The 17506-nt window shown below is 45.5% G+C and overlaps 1 protein-coding gene across 1 annotated transcript in view; it reads left to right on the plus strand.

The window, feature by feature from the left end:
* stt3b (STT3 oligosaccharyltransferase complex catalytic subunit B) overlaps positions 1-17506 on the plus strand; it is a 92196-nt gene that overhangs the window by 54896 nt on the left and 19794 nt on the right. Inside the window, exons 6-9 of the mRNA XM_028817849.2 lie at positions 1851-1949; positions 11250-11396; positions 13504-13552; positions 14857-15011. Coding sequence (XP_028673682.1) covers positions 1851-1949; positions 11250-11396; positions 13504-13552; positions 14857-15011 — 450 coding nt within the window. The remainder of the gene's footprint in view (positions 1-1850; positions 1950-11249; positions 11397-13503; positions 13553-14856; positions 15012-17506) is intronic.

The following is a 17506-nucleotide window of genomic DNA, read 5'->3' on the forward strand; positions in this document are numbered from 1 at the left end:
TCTGACAGAGAATGGAAGCCCCTGGACTTTCTGACCACCCTGCAGTGTTTCTGTACACTCTGAGACTTTTGATGTCTAATTCAAAGCTGCTGCGTGTTTACTGATATTTAAACTTCATTGTTTTGGAAGGTATCATGACAGCACGCTGAATTGGAACTGAACTGAGTATTGTAAAGCAGGACTTCAGTGGCACCTTGCTGGAATTGTTCACCTGCACTCGCCAAGCGCCATATTGTCAGATCAGAAGTACGAGGAGGCGTGGCTTATGCATCTCTGTATGACGTGATTGGTCTGTTTCAGAGCTGCGTATCCTAACTCCTGGTGTTCTCCTTGGCCGCCACTGCAGCAGCAGAGTAAGATTTCAATGTTCGGCCAACACGGAGTACTAAGACGACCCCCTAATCACAGCGGGGTGTATGTAATGCTGAAGGATCAGCACAGGACTCTGTGTGGCCGTTTGTGTTTTTCACTAAAGTCTTTGGTGTTTCATGACGATTAGTGCGTCAATAGACAGGAGCAGATTTTAAAGTCCAGACGTTCCTTTTGTTAAATGTAAAGCAATACAAAGGAATATCTCAGTGTCCTTAAATAATGAAACTCCCATAGTAGCTGAGCACTTCAAGTCCGGTTCAGAAACGTGAGCTGTGTGTAGACGTGTGGCCCAGTGCCTGGTGATGATGCTAATAATCAATCTGACGTCACGTGTATCTTGAACCAAAGTGATGACCTGAAACAGTCGTGTAGAGGAATAACGCTGGGTGGGGACAACCACATCCAAAAGGTACGGTTGATTTAGACCTGGGGGTTTACACTGTGAGCATAGCAACAAGAACCAAGGGGGCTCATCCTGCATCATTGAGGTCTCCCCAGACAGACTGGTGTTTCCAGATGTGCTGTCCAGGATTTTCTGTAGAGACGTTCAAATTTGAGGGTTAGAAACACAGTGGTCGGTGACAGCAAACCAGAAATACATCAAGTTTACTTGCCGTCAACATCAAGAGACGTCCAGCACCACCATCAGTACAAATCTAGTCGAAACCACCAGGACTGACCCCGGGGCACTCGTCTATGGCCTGGAGAATTCTTTTCAGAAGTTGTCTTCACAGAAGTGTTGTAATTTTAGGCCCTAACAGAGCGTAGCGTGTCGACTGAAGGGCTGGAGATCAACTCATGAATGAATGTCTGCAGGCAACAGTCAAGCGCAGGTTTGGAGTGGCATATCTGCACACTGAATTGGTGGTTTGATGACCCCTCACTGCTGAGAGGTCCAGGCAGATTCTTAGCCCTCATGCCGTATCATTAGGGAGGCATCTGATGGGTCTGCACTTCATTCTGCAGCTTGACAATGAGCCCAAAACCCCTGAAAGAAGAACATGGAATCATGTGCCAGACAGATTGGCCTACAGAGCCCTGATCTCCAGTATCATTGAGCCACTGTGGGGCGACAGGGAGGTTGGCCAAAGTCTGCAGCAGAACATTGACAAGAGGAAGGCGAGGACCTGCAGAAACTATGGGACAGTGGAGATCTAAGACCAGGCAAAGGGTGGGCACACCTGAGAAGTGGGCATTTTGGGAAAGTTTTTAGGCTTATCTTCTGTGCCCCGTAGACTTGACTACAAAGTCAAATGCCTTGAGTGAGAAAGATCATTTTTTAAATTTATAGAAAGCGATGAACTTTAAATAAAACCCAGCTTTGAGTGGCAAATACATTCAGTACACCCCAGGTTTGTGAAGAAAGAACTTCAACTTGTCCTTTGAGCAGAATCGGTGCGGAGAGCTGATAATTCAGCGGAGTGTCATCTTTGTAAATTTGTTTGTTCATCTCCCTTTTTTCTTTTTTTCCCTTCCAGCTTACAGCACCTTCTACATTGTTGGACTCGTCCTCTCCATGCAGATCCCATTTGTTGGCTTCCAGCCTATAAGGACGAGTGAGCACATGGCGGCTGCAGGTACTCTCAATGAATTCCTTCAGTCTGAATGGCTGATTTCTAAGAAATGTAAAATTGTTTTTACGTATGTATCTTATGGACGCTTGTAGATTTATATTTTTTATTTTATTAATTTTCATTGTAATCATTCCATACAAACAGATCAATTTATAACCCAACAAATTTGAAGACAAATCAAACCCCACCCCTGAGAAGGAGAGCTTAGCTAAAGGAAAATTGCTTAAGGCTTTTTAATAAGGCAACATTAAACAAAAGAAAGGGAGAAGTAAATATCTATGTAAATAAGAGATGGAGAAGGGACTTAAATGCGGTAATAGTTATTTCTCTTATTCTAAAATAATATTGATTAAATCCTGCTATGTTTTGAAAAAATTTTGTACAGATCCTCTAACTGAGAATTTGATTTTTTCCGCTTGTAGATTTAGATATATATATTTTAAATCTTCTGTCAGTTTGGATGTTCAGTCTCCCAACGTGGTGCTAATTGTGACACTCGCTGAAGCCCTCACATTAGCTAATGGTGTCTGGGCTGTTGGCTTTTTTGCTTTTCCCTTGTCGGCCTTTTCTTCCCTCTGCCAGTCGCTTTCCTTTCTGCTGTGTACTTCAAGCTGTGTCCACACGACTGCATTTGTAATTATAGTCTGTGTTTTATAAATGAAAATGATCCGTGTCCACAGCAGCATTTTCACATCGTTAATAAAAGTATTTTTGTCCACACTAAAGTGACTAAAAACCCATCTGACATGACCGACCGCCTGCCAGCACTGGCCATGCACACAGTGTAGACATCTCTAGCCTGGCAAACGCTGTGCGAGTCTGACGCAACTTTTAAACCTGACTTGCGGTCGTCGATTGATTTTGAGTCAGTCGCTTGACAACAAGTTATGAAAGTGGCACAAAATGTCATTTAGATGCATACAGGTAAGCAGTACAAGAAGCGTCATGGAAAGCAACTGTTCCATACCTGCTATGGCAGAATGTTTTTCTTTTTCCGTGAAGGGTGACCAATTAGGGAATTAGACATTGCAATGAATGGGCTCCAGTTAAGAAAGACGCAGTAAGTACAAGCCCACCATAGTGCATCGGAGTTGACGTTTTCCAAAATCTTTGTAATCGCCCCTCTGTGGCTCTCATTTTTGTGGATTGAAGCCACTGGTGTAGGGTGAATGAAAGGCAAAAATGGAGTTGAATGTCTGCGATTTTAAACAAGCACATTTTATTTAGTGTGGACGGATGGGGTCTCAGATTATTAACGTAAGCGCCGTTTGGCTCAAGTGGGCCTCTGTAGGGTCCGCTTTGAGTCAGCTGAGCAGGTGTGCACTTGGGTGATGTACAGAAAATGAAGAAAAGGGATCTGCTGGTGTGCTTCAGGACCTGAAATATTCTTTAAAGAAGTAATGACGGCCACTGGGATTCTGAAAGCGTGACACTGCGAGGTCCTCAGAAGTGTGCAGCCAAGCCCCTGAGGCAATCGCTCTTTTATCAGTGCCCTAGTCTGGCATGGTGGCTTCATTGGAATTTGAAACATTAGCATGTTAAAGAAAAGTGTTTGGAATACAAATCACCAGGTTTCCATTTGAGTTCCTGTGACGCCGAGCGAGTTGCGTCATGTCCTGTGCCCCCGAGCCCCAGCTGCGGGACCCTGAAACGGCTGTTTGAGACTTGCAAGGCACTTTTCAGGGAATGGAACGCTTGTGAAACCTTTAGGACAGTTCAGTCCAGGGTGGCATCCCGTGGTAATTTCACAGTCCGTGTGCCATGCGCTCCTTGTTTAGTGAACTCTCTCGCTCTGTTTGCCATTCATAGCCTTCTGTTGTCATTGTCTTTCTTTCTGTTTGAGTTTGCTACCCTCGTTCCATAGGTGTTGGAATAAACTTGCAAACACTACACAGAGTCAGGAGCATCCAGGAACACAAATAATTGTTCTGAAATATCCACAAGTAATGCTGCAAGTCTAATTGGACTGTTTAGAAACGGCACAAGAAAGCCACGATTCTTGGCTGTTTTCATAGAAGTGGCCAAAGCATACAAATCTGCTATCGACAAGCCAATGTGAAGGGCATGTGCAGTTGGTAAGGAAATTATACCGAGAGTCCAAATTACAACACCAATAGTCACATGACTCACAAACGTCCTTACAAAAGGAGAAATTGAGACGTACAGCAAGTGGAATTTAATGTCATCGGAAATCTGAAGCCCCCCTCTCATCAAGTAGTCAGTCTGTCAGTCAGGTTGTACGCAATTGAGTTAGGATTTTGAGAAAAGGTTTTAGGGGCAGGTAATTCAGCCATCTTTGAGGGGTATGCAGTATGGCATTTTAAGGGCAAAACACAGAACTTTAATTGTAGCAGTGAATGGTCTCATGCACTTTTTTTGAAATCCTCGTCAGTGGGCCCAAAGCAGTGAGGTGAAGTTTAAAGGGTTAAGTGAACTTGCAGTCATTGGTGTGCAATATGAAAGGCAGTTGTTCGGCCTTCATTTCTATAGCACCTTCTGCGGCATACAAGATGACCAAGCAAGGCTCAGAGTTCAGTGTAGTGTCGTAGGACAGATCTCACAAACGCTGCTAGGGCAGACCCCAGGGGGCACTGGGAAAGAAGCATCTTGGAGGACATTTAAACAGCAAGCATGAAAAGGAGCTGTACAAGTCCGACACGAGAGCGGTCTTATTAAAAGAGAAGAACACTCGTTTATGATAATGTCCATGGCCTTTATCCGTCACCGAGACTATTCTGCTAAATTGTCCGTAAAGATTATTGGCATAGAGACAAAAAACAAGGTAACCTGATTGTGTTGCCTGTGTGGTGCATGAGGCTTGTTTCATTCTCGCTGTGTGCTTTTCTGTTGGAGTCGTGCCAGGCTGCCAGCTCCTTTAAGGCACAGCAGGCTCGTCTCCAGGGATGCGTAAAGTTGAAAAGACTTGCGTTTGCTCATTTAGCTGACTCAGATATGCAGAGTGACTCGCTGGAATCCTTTCCATCAACCTACAGGGTGGGCAGGTGCGGCAGTTCACTCGCGGTCACAGGTAGAGTCACTTGACCTGACGCCTCAACGGAGACCCCACCATGCGAGGTATTCCAGCAGGTCTCGGTTCATTGAAACGCCATTCTGTCTTAACAGTTTCAAGGTGGTACTCTCCTGGCCTTTGCCTAGGTGTGATACCCCAGTGCCAATGGCCACCCCACTTTATGCAGACTGTTTCTGTACATTACAGGGAGCACAGATTTCCACCTCTCGTATACACCGTTTGAGATGAGGATTTTCACACACCTCTGGTTCAAGCCGGTGTGCTGTTTAATTTCCTTTTCTCTCGTATTTTCAAGGTGGCCAGTCACCTGCACACATGAGACGTGATTTGGGCTCTTGTGTAACCGAATGGCAGAGTTGATAGACTTCAGGTGAATGTCCTCCACCAAGGAGCCGCTTCAAAGCCGAGTTTCCTCCTTTCGTGCCACAGTTTTAGCGAGTGCAGCTGTTTGGCCCCATCAGTTACTCCCAAGTGCTTTTCATTTACATTTTCTGTAATTTTATTTGTGTCAGCAGGATGAAGTCCTTCTCGTTTGATCCTTACAAAGTCTCTTTCAATGGGCTTTCCTAAATCTGCACATCACACCCACCATACGTTTTCATATACAGTGGGTACGGAAAGTATTCAGACCCCCTTCAATTTTTCACTCTTTGTTATATTGCAGCCATTTGCTAAAATCATTTAAATTAATTTTTTCCCTCATTAATGTACACACAGCACCCCATATTGACAGACAAAAAAAAGAATTTTTGAAATTGTTGCAGATTTATTAAAAAAGAAAAACTGAAATATCACATGGTCCTAAGTATTCAGACCCTTTGCTGTGACACTCATATATTTAACTCCGGTGCTTTCCATTTCTTCTGATCATCCTTGAGATCACCTTCATTTGAGTCTAGCTGTGTTTGATTATACTGATTGGATTGATTAGGAAAGCCACACACCTGTCTATATAAGACCTTACAGCTCATAATGCATGTCAGAGCAAATGAGAATCATGAGGTCAAAGGAACTGCCTGAAGAGCTCAGAGACAGAATTGTGGCAAGGCACAGATCTGGCCAAGGTTACAAAAAAATTTCTGCTGCACTTAAGGTTCCCAAGAGCACAGTGGCCTCCATAATCCTTAAATGGAAGACGTTTGGGATGACCAGAACCCTTCCTAGAGCTGGCCGTCCAGCCAAGCTGAGCTACCGGGGAGAAGAGCCTTGGTGAGAGAGGTAAAGAAGAACCCAAAGATCACTTTGGCTGAGCTCCAGAGATGCAGTCAGGAGATGGGAGAAAGTTGTAGAAAGTCAACCATCACTGCAGCCCTCCACCAGTCAGGGCATTATGGCAGAGTGGCCTGTCGGAAGCCTCTCCTCAGTGCAAGACACATGACAGCCCGCATGGAGTTTGCTAAAAGACACCTGAAGGACTCTGAGATGGTGAGAAATAAGATTCTCTGGTCTGATGAGACCAAGATAGAACTTTTTGGCCTTAATTCTAAGCGGTATGTGTGGAGAAAACCAGGCACTGGTCATCACTTGTCCAATACAGTCCCCACAGTGAAGCATGGTGGTGGCAGCATCATGCTGTGGGGGTGTTTTTCAGTTGCAGGGACAGGACGACTGGTTGCAATCGAGGGAAAGATGAATGCGGCCAAGTACAGGGATATCCTGGACAAAAACCTTCTCCAGAGTGCTAAGGACCTCAGACTGGGCCGAAGGTTTACCTTCCAACAAGACAATGACCCTAAGCACACAGCTAAAATAACGAAGGAGTGGCTTCACAACAACTCTGTGACTGTTCTTGAATGGCCCAGCCAGAGCCCTGACTTAAACCCAATTGAGCATCTCTGGAGAGACCTAAAAATGGCTGTCCACCAACGTTTACCATCCAACCTGACAGAACTGGAGAGGATCTGCAAGGAGGAATGGCAGAGGATCCCCAAATCCAGGTGTGAAAAACTTGTTGCATCTTTCCCAAGAAGACTCATGGCTGTATTGGCTCAAAAGGGGGCTTCTACTAAATACTGAGCAAAGGGTCTGAATACTTAGGACCATGTGATATTTCAGTTTTTCTTTTTTAATAAATCTGCAACAATTTCAAAAATTCTTTTTTTTTTTGTCTGTCAATATGGGGTGCTGTGTGTACATTAATGAGGGAAAAAATTAATTTAAATGATTTTAGCAAATGGCTGCAATATAACAGAGTGAAAAATTGAAGGGGGTCTGAATACTTTCCGTACCCAGTGTAAATGATGGAGCTCAAAGTGCTTTGCAAGTTGAAGAATGAAAAATATCAAAATAAGATTAGGCAGAATTAAATAACAAAGAATAAAATAAAGTCCGATGGCCAGGGAGGACAGAAAAAAAAAAAAAAAACAAACTCCAGAGGGCAGGAGAAAAAAAAACAAATTCTGCAGGAGTTCCAAGGCCACGGGACCACCGAGCCCTCACTGGGCCTTCTACCTAACATACACTGTATTGTCTAAAGTATCCTCCAAATGATTGAGTTCAGGTGTTCCAATCACTTCCATGGCCGCAGGTGTATAAACTCGAGCCCCTCGGCACGCAGACGGCTTCTACAAACACTTGTGAAAGAATGGGCTGCTCTCAGGAGCTCAGTGAATTCAAGCATGGCACCGTGAGATGATGCCACCTGTGCAGTAAGTCCATTCGTGAAACTTCCTCGCTATGGTGAACCGTTGGTGGTATTATAACTAAGTGGAAACAAATGGGAACAACAGCAACTCAGCCACAACGTGGTAGGCCAAATCACAGAGCGGGGAGACGTTCAGAAGTCGCCAACCTTCTGCAGAGTCCATAGCTACAGACCACCAATAAGCTCAAGAACAGTGCAGCGTAGAGAGAGAGGGAGCGTCATAGAATGAATGGGTCTTCATGGCTGAGCCAAGCCTGACATCACCAAGTGCAATGCAAAGCACCAGATGCAGTGATGTAAAGCCCACCATAACGCCACTGGACTCGAGAGCCGTGCAGATGTGTCCTCTGGAGTGACGAATCACGCAATCCGATGGACGAGTCTGGCCAGGAGAACAGGACTCGCTGGACTGCATTGTGCCAAGTCTGCTGGATGGGGGATTATGGTGTGGGGTTCTCGTGAAAGGAACTCTTAATGATTCAGCATACGAAGCCGTTTTCATTTTCAGTTTGGGGATGGCACTTCCTGTTCCAACATGACTGCACACACACCAGTGCACAAAGCAAGGTCTGTAAAGGAATGGAGGAGTGAGTTTGGCGTGGAGGAACTGCACAACACATGCACAACTTACCAGGTCAGATGAGACTTCTGTGGGAGATGAAAGACCAGCAGTTTTATTTTCTGGGGGGGTTACAGGTGGCCAGAGATGAAGACTGAAATGAAGCAAAGGGAGTTGCTACACTAGAACATCCGGTTGGTCCAGGAGGAGCATCAGGGAAGCTGGGCTAGCATACATTTAGACTAACAAGGAAGGCCAATGTCTCCTGCCGCTCTGTGCGTTCGGCCTCGCTGTCTGTTTCTGCCAGATCCCATCAGACCAGAGACCAATCAGAATACTAAGACGGCGAGCCACCTGGTAGCTAAGCACGTGAAGGTCATCTGCTTATTAGTCAGGTTGTATTATTTTGCCATCACTCATTTTTGTCCATCTTTCATTTTGGACACAATTGTAAATCTTAGCTTGATCTGGCTGAGTTGTAGAGGATCAAATCCTCATTTCTCTCAATGACATGCGAATCAATTTATCACTTTGATGTCATGTGGTTTTTTTTCTGGATTTTTGGTTGACGTTCCGTCTCTCTCCATTAAAATGAAGCTACCATTAAAAATGAGAGACGGTTCAAGTGAGTAAACGTACAGATTCAGCAGGGGATCAAGTACTGATTTCCCCCACTGTACAAGGGCTGGAGATGGGATTTGGGGCATTCAGTTCAGGTGTGCATAGTAAGGCATCTGAAAGGGAAAAATGGGGTCACCTGCGGACCCTACCACGATCAAAGACCTGGAAAGGCCTCGTTAGGGCATCGGCACGCTGTAAGTAAGCTCCCTATACTTTGGAACTCATGTCATTTGTCATCCCCTGCACTGACTAGTTGTGTAATCTGACATCTTGAGGGTGACACGATAAGCCAGTGCAGTTGTCAGGGCCGACTTGCTCTTTGATTAGAAGTCGTGCAGCTTTATTTGAATAACTAAGAAAAACAGGAATGGTAAATCCACCAGTGTTTATTGAGTCAAGTATTATTGTGGGGAGTGTTATTAAACCGTTTCAATGCATTTTGATTATGACTCAACAGCCCATCCATCCTTTTAGACTGTGATGCCTACTACCTCCAGAGTGCCCACCGGTCTGCTCGTCTTCAAGGACTGTGGTATTTTTTTCTACAGTGGTTGTCCACCCTGATTGGCTGAATTTGAATGTTGTATCAAAAGCCCTGACAAAGAGCCCACCTCGAAACACAAGGCACCTGTAAACTTGGCAAAACTACCACTGCCATGGTCACTGAAAGTGACTCTCTAGTCGGCACAAGTGTCCTTGGAAACGTCTGAATTTATTATACATGTCAGGCACGACCGCCGGACTCTCTGAACCTCACGTTGTGGCCATTTAGTCACAAAATGTAACGACGCGCGTCTCATAAGCCCCTCTCGTTCAGACAGACGTCTTATTAGCAGCCTAATAACCAAGTGACTCAGAGTTTATTGGAACGTCTTCTCCTGGTTGTTCATTTAACATTCTTTTCATTTAATTTTGTGGCAGTGCGTCTCTTTTTATTGCTTACATTCTCCATCATTGATTTACATTGACCCTTTAAATATGTGGTAATAAGAGGGTCTGCTTTTCAGATGCTCTCTTAGCACCACTTTTGTTCACGTATAAGTTACCTGACTACTAACAGTAGAATACACGCACATCCAGGGCATTTTTTCCATTTAAATGAGCAGCACACGTCGTTTATTTGGACAAATGATGTAAATTTATATTTAAACGGGCAGCAGCCTGCAAGTAACAACTGCATGAAAGGCTACAAGTTATAAGAACGATTACTAAATGTGATGATGATGAAGAAGAAGGGCGTTAACTAAGATAAAGCGTCGTGACCCCCGGTTTTTGTTTTTGAAGCAGTGCCAGCAAACGGCCTCTTGGGTTTTCAGGCTCTCCTTCATCATTTGGCTTGAAAGTGAAATTTGTCATAGTTTGCAGTCTGAACTGATTTACGTGACAGCATTACCCATGAAACCTGCTGTGTGACGTCACTGTTTGCTTGTTATGGGGACAATTTGCTAATACGTGCCACAATCTGAGCCACCTGTCCATGTTTGTTTGTTTGTAATGAAAACTTCTCACAAAATGAGTTACGTTACGTTTGGCTTTGAAATAAACATTGTCACTGCTTTTTGTCACTAATGGGATAGAGGCTTCCCCACCCCAGGGTAGTTGTCTTAAAGCGGTGGAATTGTTGCTAAAGGCGGAAACGTCCATTAATGAAATCGGCTTCTGGGCTTTGGAAAGCCTGTGGGCCCTCAACAAGGCCTCACTGACCCTGATTGACCCGTCCAGGTGGCATCAGTGATTGGTGTCGGAGTCTCAGTGACTCACCACAGAATGGTCTTGGCTTCTCAGAGGTGGTCTTGGCCACAGCATTAACACTGCAAGTTGGGCCGCTTTGGTATCCTGTGCAGCTTAAGTGGAGTTCTCCTGGAGGTCCTCTCCACCTTGGATGAATCTCTTCTCATCCTGGTCGTTTCTTCTCCCACCTGCTCCACTTAACACCACTTGCTTGAAACCAGCAAGGACCAAGGCAGCAGTCCAAGGTGGTATGCACAGTTCCAAGACCTGGCTAGGGGCAATGGAAATGGAGGCTTAGAATAGAGATACTAATCCAAGATGGCGTATGCATAGCGAACTGTAGGCAAGGGAACCAGGAGCTTCTCACCCGCTTGACAAGTCTGCAAACAGTCTAGATGCCAGCTGGAGGAAACGTCTTTACAAAGGGAGTAACGATGTCTCAAGTGTGTCGCATGTTCCATTTGGGGTGGACATACTCGTGTTCCCCAGCTGAATCTTGTCACCTCTGTCCAGCAGCACTTTGCTGTTCTTCCCGTGACACTGACAGGCAAGGCGGCCTTTTTATTCTGCACTTGGCCACCAAATGCATTTAGATAGAGGGATATTCTGCTCTTGTGTACTTTACAGGTGACCCTGAATGGCATTTGAAACCACAGTGATGTGACAAATGTGACACCTGCCTCTGAGCGTCTCTGTCTGTGTCTCTTTCTCGCCCAGGTGTGTTTGCACTCCTACAAGCGTATGCCTTCCTGCAGTATCTCAAAGATCGGCTCACCAAGCAGGAATTCCAGACGCTGTTTTTCCTTGGAGTTTCGATGGCCGCTGGCGTCGTATTCTTGACTGTAATTTATTTAACCTACACAGGTAAGTCTTTGATTTCTGCGATTTTGATGTGAAAATTCACAAATGATGGTTTATGGGATGTAGTTACGCTTATATATTAAATGAAAACTGCAAAGTCCAGAAGGCACCTTTTAAAGATTGTGTTTCTTGTAGTGTGAAGTTGGACTGATCGTCGTAGCGTTGGCACATATTGCACAGTAAATTGATGAGCTATTAACCGTCTGGCCAGTCAGAACACGATTGTTTCTTTTCATACCTTAAAACTGTTTTTTAATGTCAAGAAGACTTGCGGATCTTCACACAAAGAATTGTTTGTGTGCACATGCAGGCAGGCCCCCATCTTTTACAGGTAAATGTCATTTATGGAGGAAAGCCGGACAGAAAATCTCAAGGATCTCGACCTGGCGGTGCTGCAGGGTAAATAGCCTTTGAATGCCTTGGCCTACATGAGCCGACTCGTACCCAGGTCAGGGCCCACGACAGGCCTGCTGAAGGGGGATACAAGCTGTCCAATCAGAACGGCCCGTGTGCGGTGCCTTCAGAAAGCGCTTAGACCCCTGCTCTTTGTGAGGCTGCAGTCTTGCACTAAAATCTTTTCAATTCACCCCCCACAAATCAATTGATCTAGTATGGCAGAGCGTAAACGGAATTTTAGAGGTTTTTTTTCCACCAGTTTACTAAAATATAAGCTGAAGTATCACATTGACACGAGTATTCAGACCCTTGGCTTTGGCATCCCGTTCTTTTAATCGTCACTGAGATGTTTCTACTCCTTGTTTGGAGTCCAACTGCACTCGATTCATTTGACTGGACTGATTAGGAAAGGCCCACACGTGACTGTCTATCGAAGGACCCACAGGTGAGCAAAAACCAAGCCATGAGGTCAAAGGAATTCCCTGCAGGGCTTTCAGACAGGATGATGTCAAGGGGCAGGCCGCAGCACTGAAGGTTCCCAAGAGTTCAGTGGCCTCCAACATTGTAAAATGATAGACGTTAGGAGCAACCGCGACTCTTCCTACAGCTGTCCTAACCAAGCAATTGGAAAGAAGGACCTCGGTAAAAGAGGTGACCAAGAGTGCCTGTGTAGAGACGGCAGAAAACTTCCAGAAGGCTAACCGTCACTGCCACTCTCCACTAACCGGGGCTTTGTGGCCAGGTGTCCTGGCAGAGGGGTCTCCTCATTAACACTAGAATTCCTGAAACCTTCAGAAAAACTCGTAAGCCCAGGCCGCCTTAAATTCCTTCACAGCTCTCCTCATCAGCATCTTTAGTTTTACAAAAGTGTCAACCAGGATTACGAGTTTTAAAGCCCACCTGGACCTAAAGGACTCCTCAGAATGTGAGAAATGAGAGTCTGTGCTCTGATGAAACGAGACTGGCGTCCTGTGCAGTGCCATTCCAGTGGCATTTTACTGCAGTGGCAGGGACTGGAAGATTAGCCAACGATAAGAAACAGCTGAATGGAGAAAAGCACAGAGAGAGACGTCCTTAATGAAGACCTGCGCAGAGCACTCCGGACGAAGGCTCACCTGCCAACAGGACAAAGCAGAGGCAGCACAGGAGTGGCTTAGCGACCTTTTAGATTTCTTACAGCCATCAAAATGCTGTGAACCCCACCTCGGTGTCTCTTTCTGTATCTGCTCCTTGCATATTGTCATTTTATGGCAGGTTATGAACTTAAAGTTTCTGCTTTGACTGTTAAGGGATGGGAGGCCATCATTTTGTTATAAGATTTTCTTTTTTTAACCCACCCTGTAAAACTATTTGTGTCTAAAATGTTTTGTCATTTAGATGCCTAGCAGAGTAACTGCACTTCTGATGACATTCATAAATCCTGTTTGTTTGTCCCTCTGAGAAATAAGACACACACAGGTGTCCCATCTCTGTCCTTGCATCACACACTGGATGCTTTACAAAAATACACACAAAGCTTTGACTCGTTAAAGTCGGCGCTGAAATGCCATTTTGAATCGAGTCTGAATGTGTCCAGCGGATGAGCTCTGCTGTGTAGGGTGGAGAGCTGACCTGCTGGAATGACATCTGAAATGAAAACTGTTTGCTCATCTGCTCTGCTCTTTCTTTGTTCACTAGTGATGATCTCTTTGTTTTTTCTTTTGTTCTTTCCAAGGATACATCGCACCGTGGAGCGGCAGATTTTATTCATTGTGGGACACCGGGTATGTAAGCACTAGCCCTGCACGACGTCCTCTAAGTGCTTCTAGTTCACGCACGTCCTTTTATTTTGATGCTAGTGTGATTTGTAGACTGTGATCTCCTTGTATTTTGCATCATTTTTCAGTGACATTAATTAACTAAAAATAAATTAACCAAGCATGGTGATGAACTTCACTTGACTTGAATAGGGAGGGAGTTAGCTGCGCTCGGGCATCTGATCAGGATGTCTCCTGGACGCCTCCCTGGTGAGGTGTGCTGGGCATGTTTAACCAGGTGGAGTCCCCGGGGAAGACCCAGGACACGTTGGAGGGACTATGTCTCTCGGCTGGCCTGGGAACGCCTCGGGATTCCCCCGGAAGAGCTAGAAGAAGTGGCCGGGGAGAGAGAAGTCTGGGTATCTCTGCTCAAGCTGCTGCCCCCGCGACCCGACCTCGGAAAAGCAGAAGAGGATGGAAGGATGGATGGATGGATGGGAGTTAGCTGCTGCTCTTAATTCATTCCATTCTCAAGCTGCCTGTTGAACCCAACTTGGGCTTTTGCAGGGCTGCATCTTTTCTCTGCAGCTTCTCCTCTGATGAACTCCTGCTTCTCGGCCCAGGACAGGGTGCCAGCCCATCAGAGGGGGCACACACACACAGGGTACAATGTTATAGTGTCTATTAACCCAGCATGCATGTCTTTTGGGGTGGTTTTTAGGTAGAAAGCTCACACAGACTTGGCTGGGCCCAGCATGCTGGCTCTGTGAGGCAGCAATGCCAACCACTATGCCATTTCACTACCCCAGGTGACTAATATTAAATAAACACCCATTTTTTGGGGTTTTTTTTCTGTTACTTAAGCTTGGAGTGATGAATGAGGGGAAAGAAATCTTAATCTCATGGAAAGTGAATTGAGGCCCTTGCAGTTTGCTGAAGCTAAAGTGAGAGTGTCATGTCATCTACAGCAGTCCCCAGTGGCCCTGAATTGGATTAAGCGAGGTGGAGAATGTCCTGTAAAGTTGCCTTCTGTGAAGACGGCTACACAAACATGAACTGAAGTGAATGTTGGCTTCCCCAAAGTGTCCGATGAGTTTATACCTCATTTAATGTACTTACGCTCTACCAGGCCTTTCCCTGGACGTTTAGAGTAGCTGAGAAGTGGCCACAGAAGAATTGGCATACTAAACCCCATAGAGCAAGGTGACCAGGATGGAGCAGCCCTGGAGCTTCATGGTTTTTACTCCCTTAGTCTTTGATTTCTTCCATTCTGCTTGTTTAACTCAAAGCTCCATGCGTCTCTCCTGATGCCCACTTGTTTTATTTTGAAGGTATGCAAAGGTTCACATCCCAATCATTGCTTCGGTGTCAGAGCATCAGCCCACCACGTGGGTTTCCTTCTTCTTTGACCTCCATATCTTGGTCTGCACTTTCCCAGCCGGCCTTTGGTTTTGCATTAAGAATATCAACGATGAACGAGTCTTTGGTGAGTTGTTTTTATGCATTTTAGGCCTGTTTCTATCTACACAGATGAGCAAAGCGCTTTCCTAATTCAAGAAAACGTCTCTCAAGTGGAGTGTCCTTTATAACTGATTGAACAAAGTGGGATCTCCGGGCACAAGCCTTGTGTATTTGGCATGGTGGTGACAGACACTGAGCAGCCTGTAAGCACTGGGGTGACACAAATATTTAGGCGAGGATTAAATGATTTGAGTAGCTTTCATTATTAGCAGAGTTTAATTTTTGTTTTGTTTCTAAAAAGATTTATGTTCCAGGATGTTAAACGTGTTTCTTTGTAATTAACGAATTGATCTTCTGATTACGAAAAATGTTCTAAAGCTCTACTTCCACCTGTGATGCCCTGAGTGCCCGCAGTCGTGACATTGATAGTCGTGACAGAGGATGGACTGTGACAAGTGAGGACACCACAGGAGTGCCCAGTGCTTTTATTCAGTCAAAGACAGTAAAGTGAAGTAAAATCAAGCGAGTTAATGGCAATACATAGATAAACGGAGGATAAAATCAGAGTCGCACTTCTCTGAGCCCTCTGTTCACTCCTTGATCATGCTCAGCAGAGCCGAGACCCTCATGAATGTGGTCCACATTATGACTCCCTCCTTATGCCCATGATCACCTTTGCTCCACAAAATCAGCCCCAGGATCGCCTCTGCGGGGCTTCCCCGACTGCTCGCCTCCGTCCATCTGCATGGGCTCCAGCCCAATTCTGCTCTTCCTTCTCGGAGTCCACTTGGTTGTCCTCCCTCTTTCTTTCCATCTCAGTCCTCCTACACTCTCGTGAGTGCAGGTGCACACAAGGATGTGCAGAGCACTGATGACGGATGGTTGAGCAAGTGAATCGGTCCATTTTCCCCAAATTGCACTCCACAGCCACTCGTCACTCTCTTGCGCTGATCCACACCATTTACAAATAAGTCTTACACCTACTGTGGTCCGCCATGCTTCACCTCACCACCCTGTACCGTGCTCTGAAAGCGCCTCCTAATATCAACCTTGGCAGACAGTCGGTGCCATTTGTGTAGTCCAAATCAGGATTGGGTGACGACACCATAAGTGAATACAGTAAGTTTATTATTCTAACCCGTAATCAAAGAGCGGGGAGAACAACTAGAAGGTGAAACACAGGAGGCAGGGTCGAAGTTACCAGGTCATTTCAGACATGTCGAGTTTCCTAAGAGGGAAGTCATCAGGGCTTTACAGAGAGAGTGCAATGTCCCATTTAGAACGCAGCATACCTGTGAATTGGCGCATTAACACGTAATGCTTGTGAGATTAGACCACACGTACAGTAGTGTTGTATGTCAAGATTAAACCAACACAGAGACTAATCAACGACTGAGCCGAGTTCAGCTCACAAGTTACACCAGTGAGGGTTTATTTCAAAGATTCAAAGCTGCAGAGCCATTCACTTGTGATCCTTAGAAATTTGAACCTGTGACCAGATGGCAGCAGCTACAGCTGTGAGTGTAGGGTGGGTGAATACGCTCTGCTATGTCCGCGGAGACGGGTTAACTTCCCTCGGCAGTGACATTCATGTCTCTAGTGACTTTTCCTATGAAGTCAGTAGACGCATTGGGGGTCATGAGGTTGCTGGAAAGGGGTGTGTGGCGCTCCCGGTATGTCTACAAAAGGATGAAGGTCCAAGTCTTTAGAGCCATGGTGCTTCCTGTTTGTCAGACATGGACGCTGTCCAGTGACCTGAGACAAGAACTGGACTCCTTCACTACTGTGTCTCTTCAGAGGGTCCTTGGGCATATATGTCCGCCATACTTGCTGTAAGATTTCACTCCAGTGGACCTTATTATCTCACCGTTTCACTTGGTCCGTTTATGTTGGTAAAAATGAACTTTTCCATGCCAAGCTAACATAAGTAAATAAATACAATAAAGACCGACTCAAGATTTATTAAAAAAAAAAAAACAAGTTTGGAACTCAAAGTAAAAAGACTTGGTGTGCTTAGACAGGAGACAGCTTCTCTATTTTGATTAAAACTGCAAAGAAAGGAAATGGTCAGATTGCATTTAAATCACGATAATCAGAGAACTGAATGCCACATTTTGTAGTGGCACAGCAGTACATAACACCGGAGCAATGGCGCCAATCCAAGCATTGCCGCCTTGTCCTCCCTGCATGCGACTGCTCAGTAGTTGGGCTTGAGTGGCTCCAGTTATGGATAGGAAGGACTAGGGGCGGAGCCTCAAACAGTAGGCAAAGGGAAGGTGTGTGACATCATAAAAGGGGCAGGGCTAGGGGAGGAGTTTCCCTTCTCTGTTAAATGTAACAGAGGTGGCCTGAATTTCAGGTAGCATATGCCAGCATAGCAGCCAGCTTGAGAGACGTTCTGGTGACAGCAGAGCTCTAGTGCAGTTAGGACATTTTAATTAAAGTGTTGACAAGACGCCTAGGAGTGACTAAAAATGGCTTTACTGGCGATCTTTACCTCCCTGCTGAGAGAGGGTTAAA

Source organism: Erpetoichthys calabaricus, chromosome 13 (genome assembly GCF_900747795.2).
Source record: "Erpetoichthys calabaricus chromosome 13, fErpCal1.3, whole genome shotgun sequence".
Classification (NCBI taxonomy): Eukaryota; Metazoa; Chordata; class Cladistia; order Polypteriformes; family Polypteridae; genus Erpetoichthys; species Erpetoichthys calabaricus.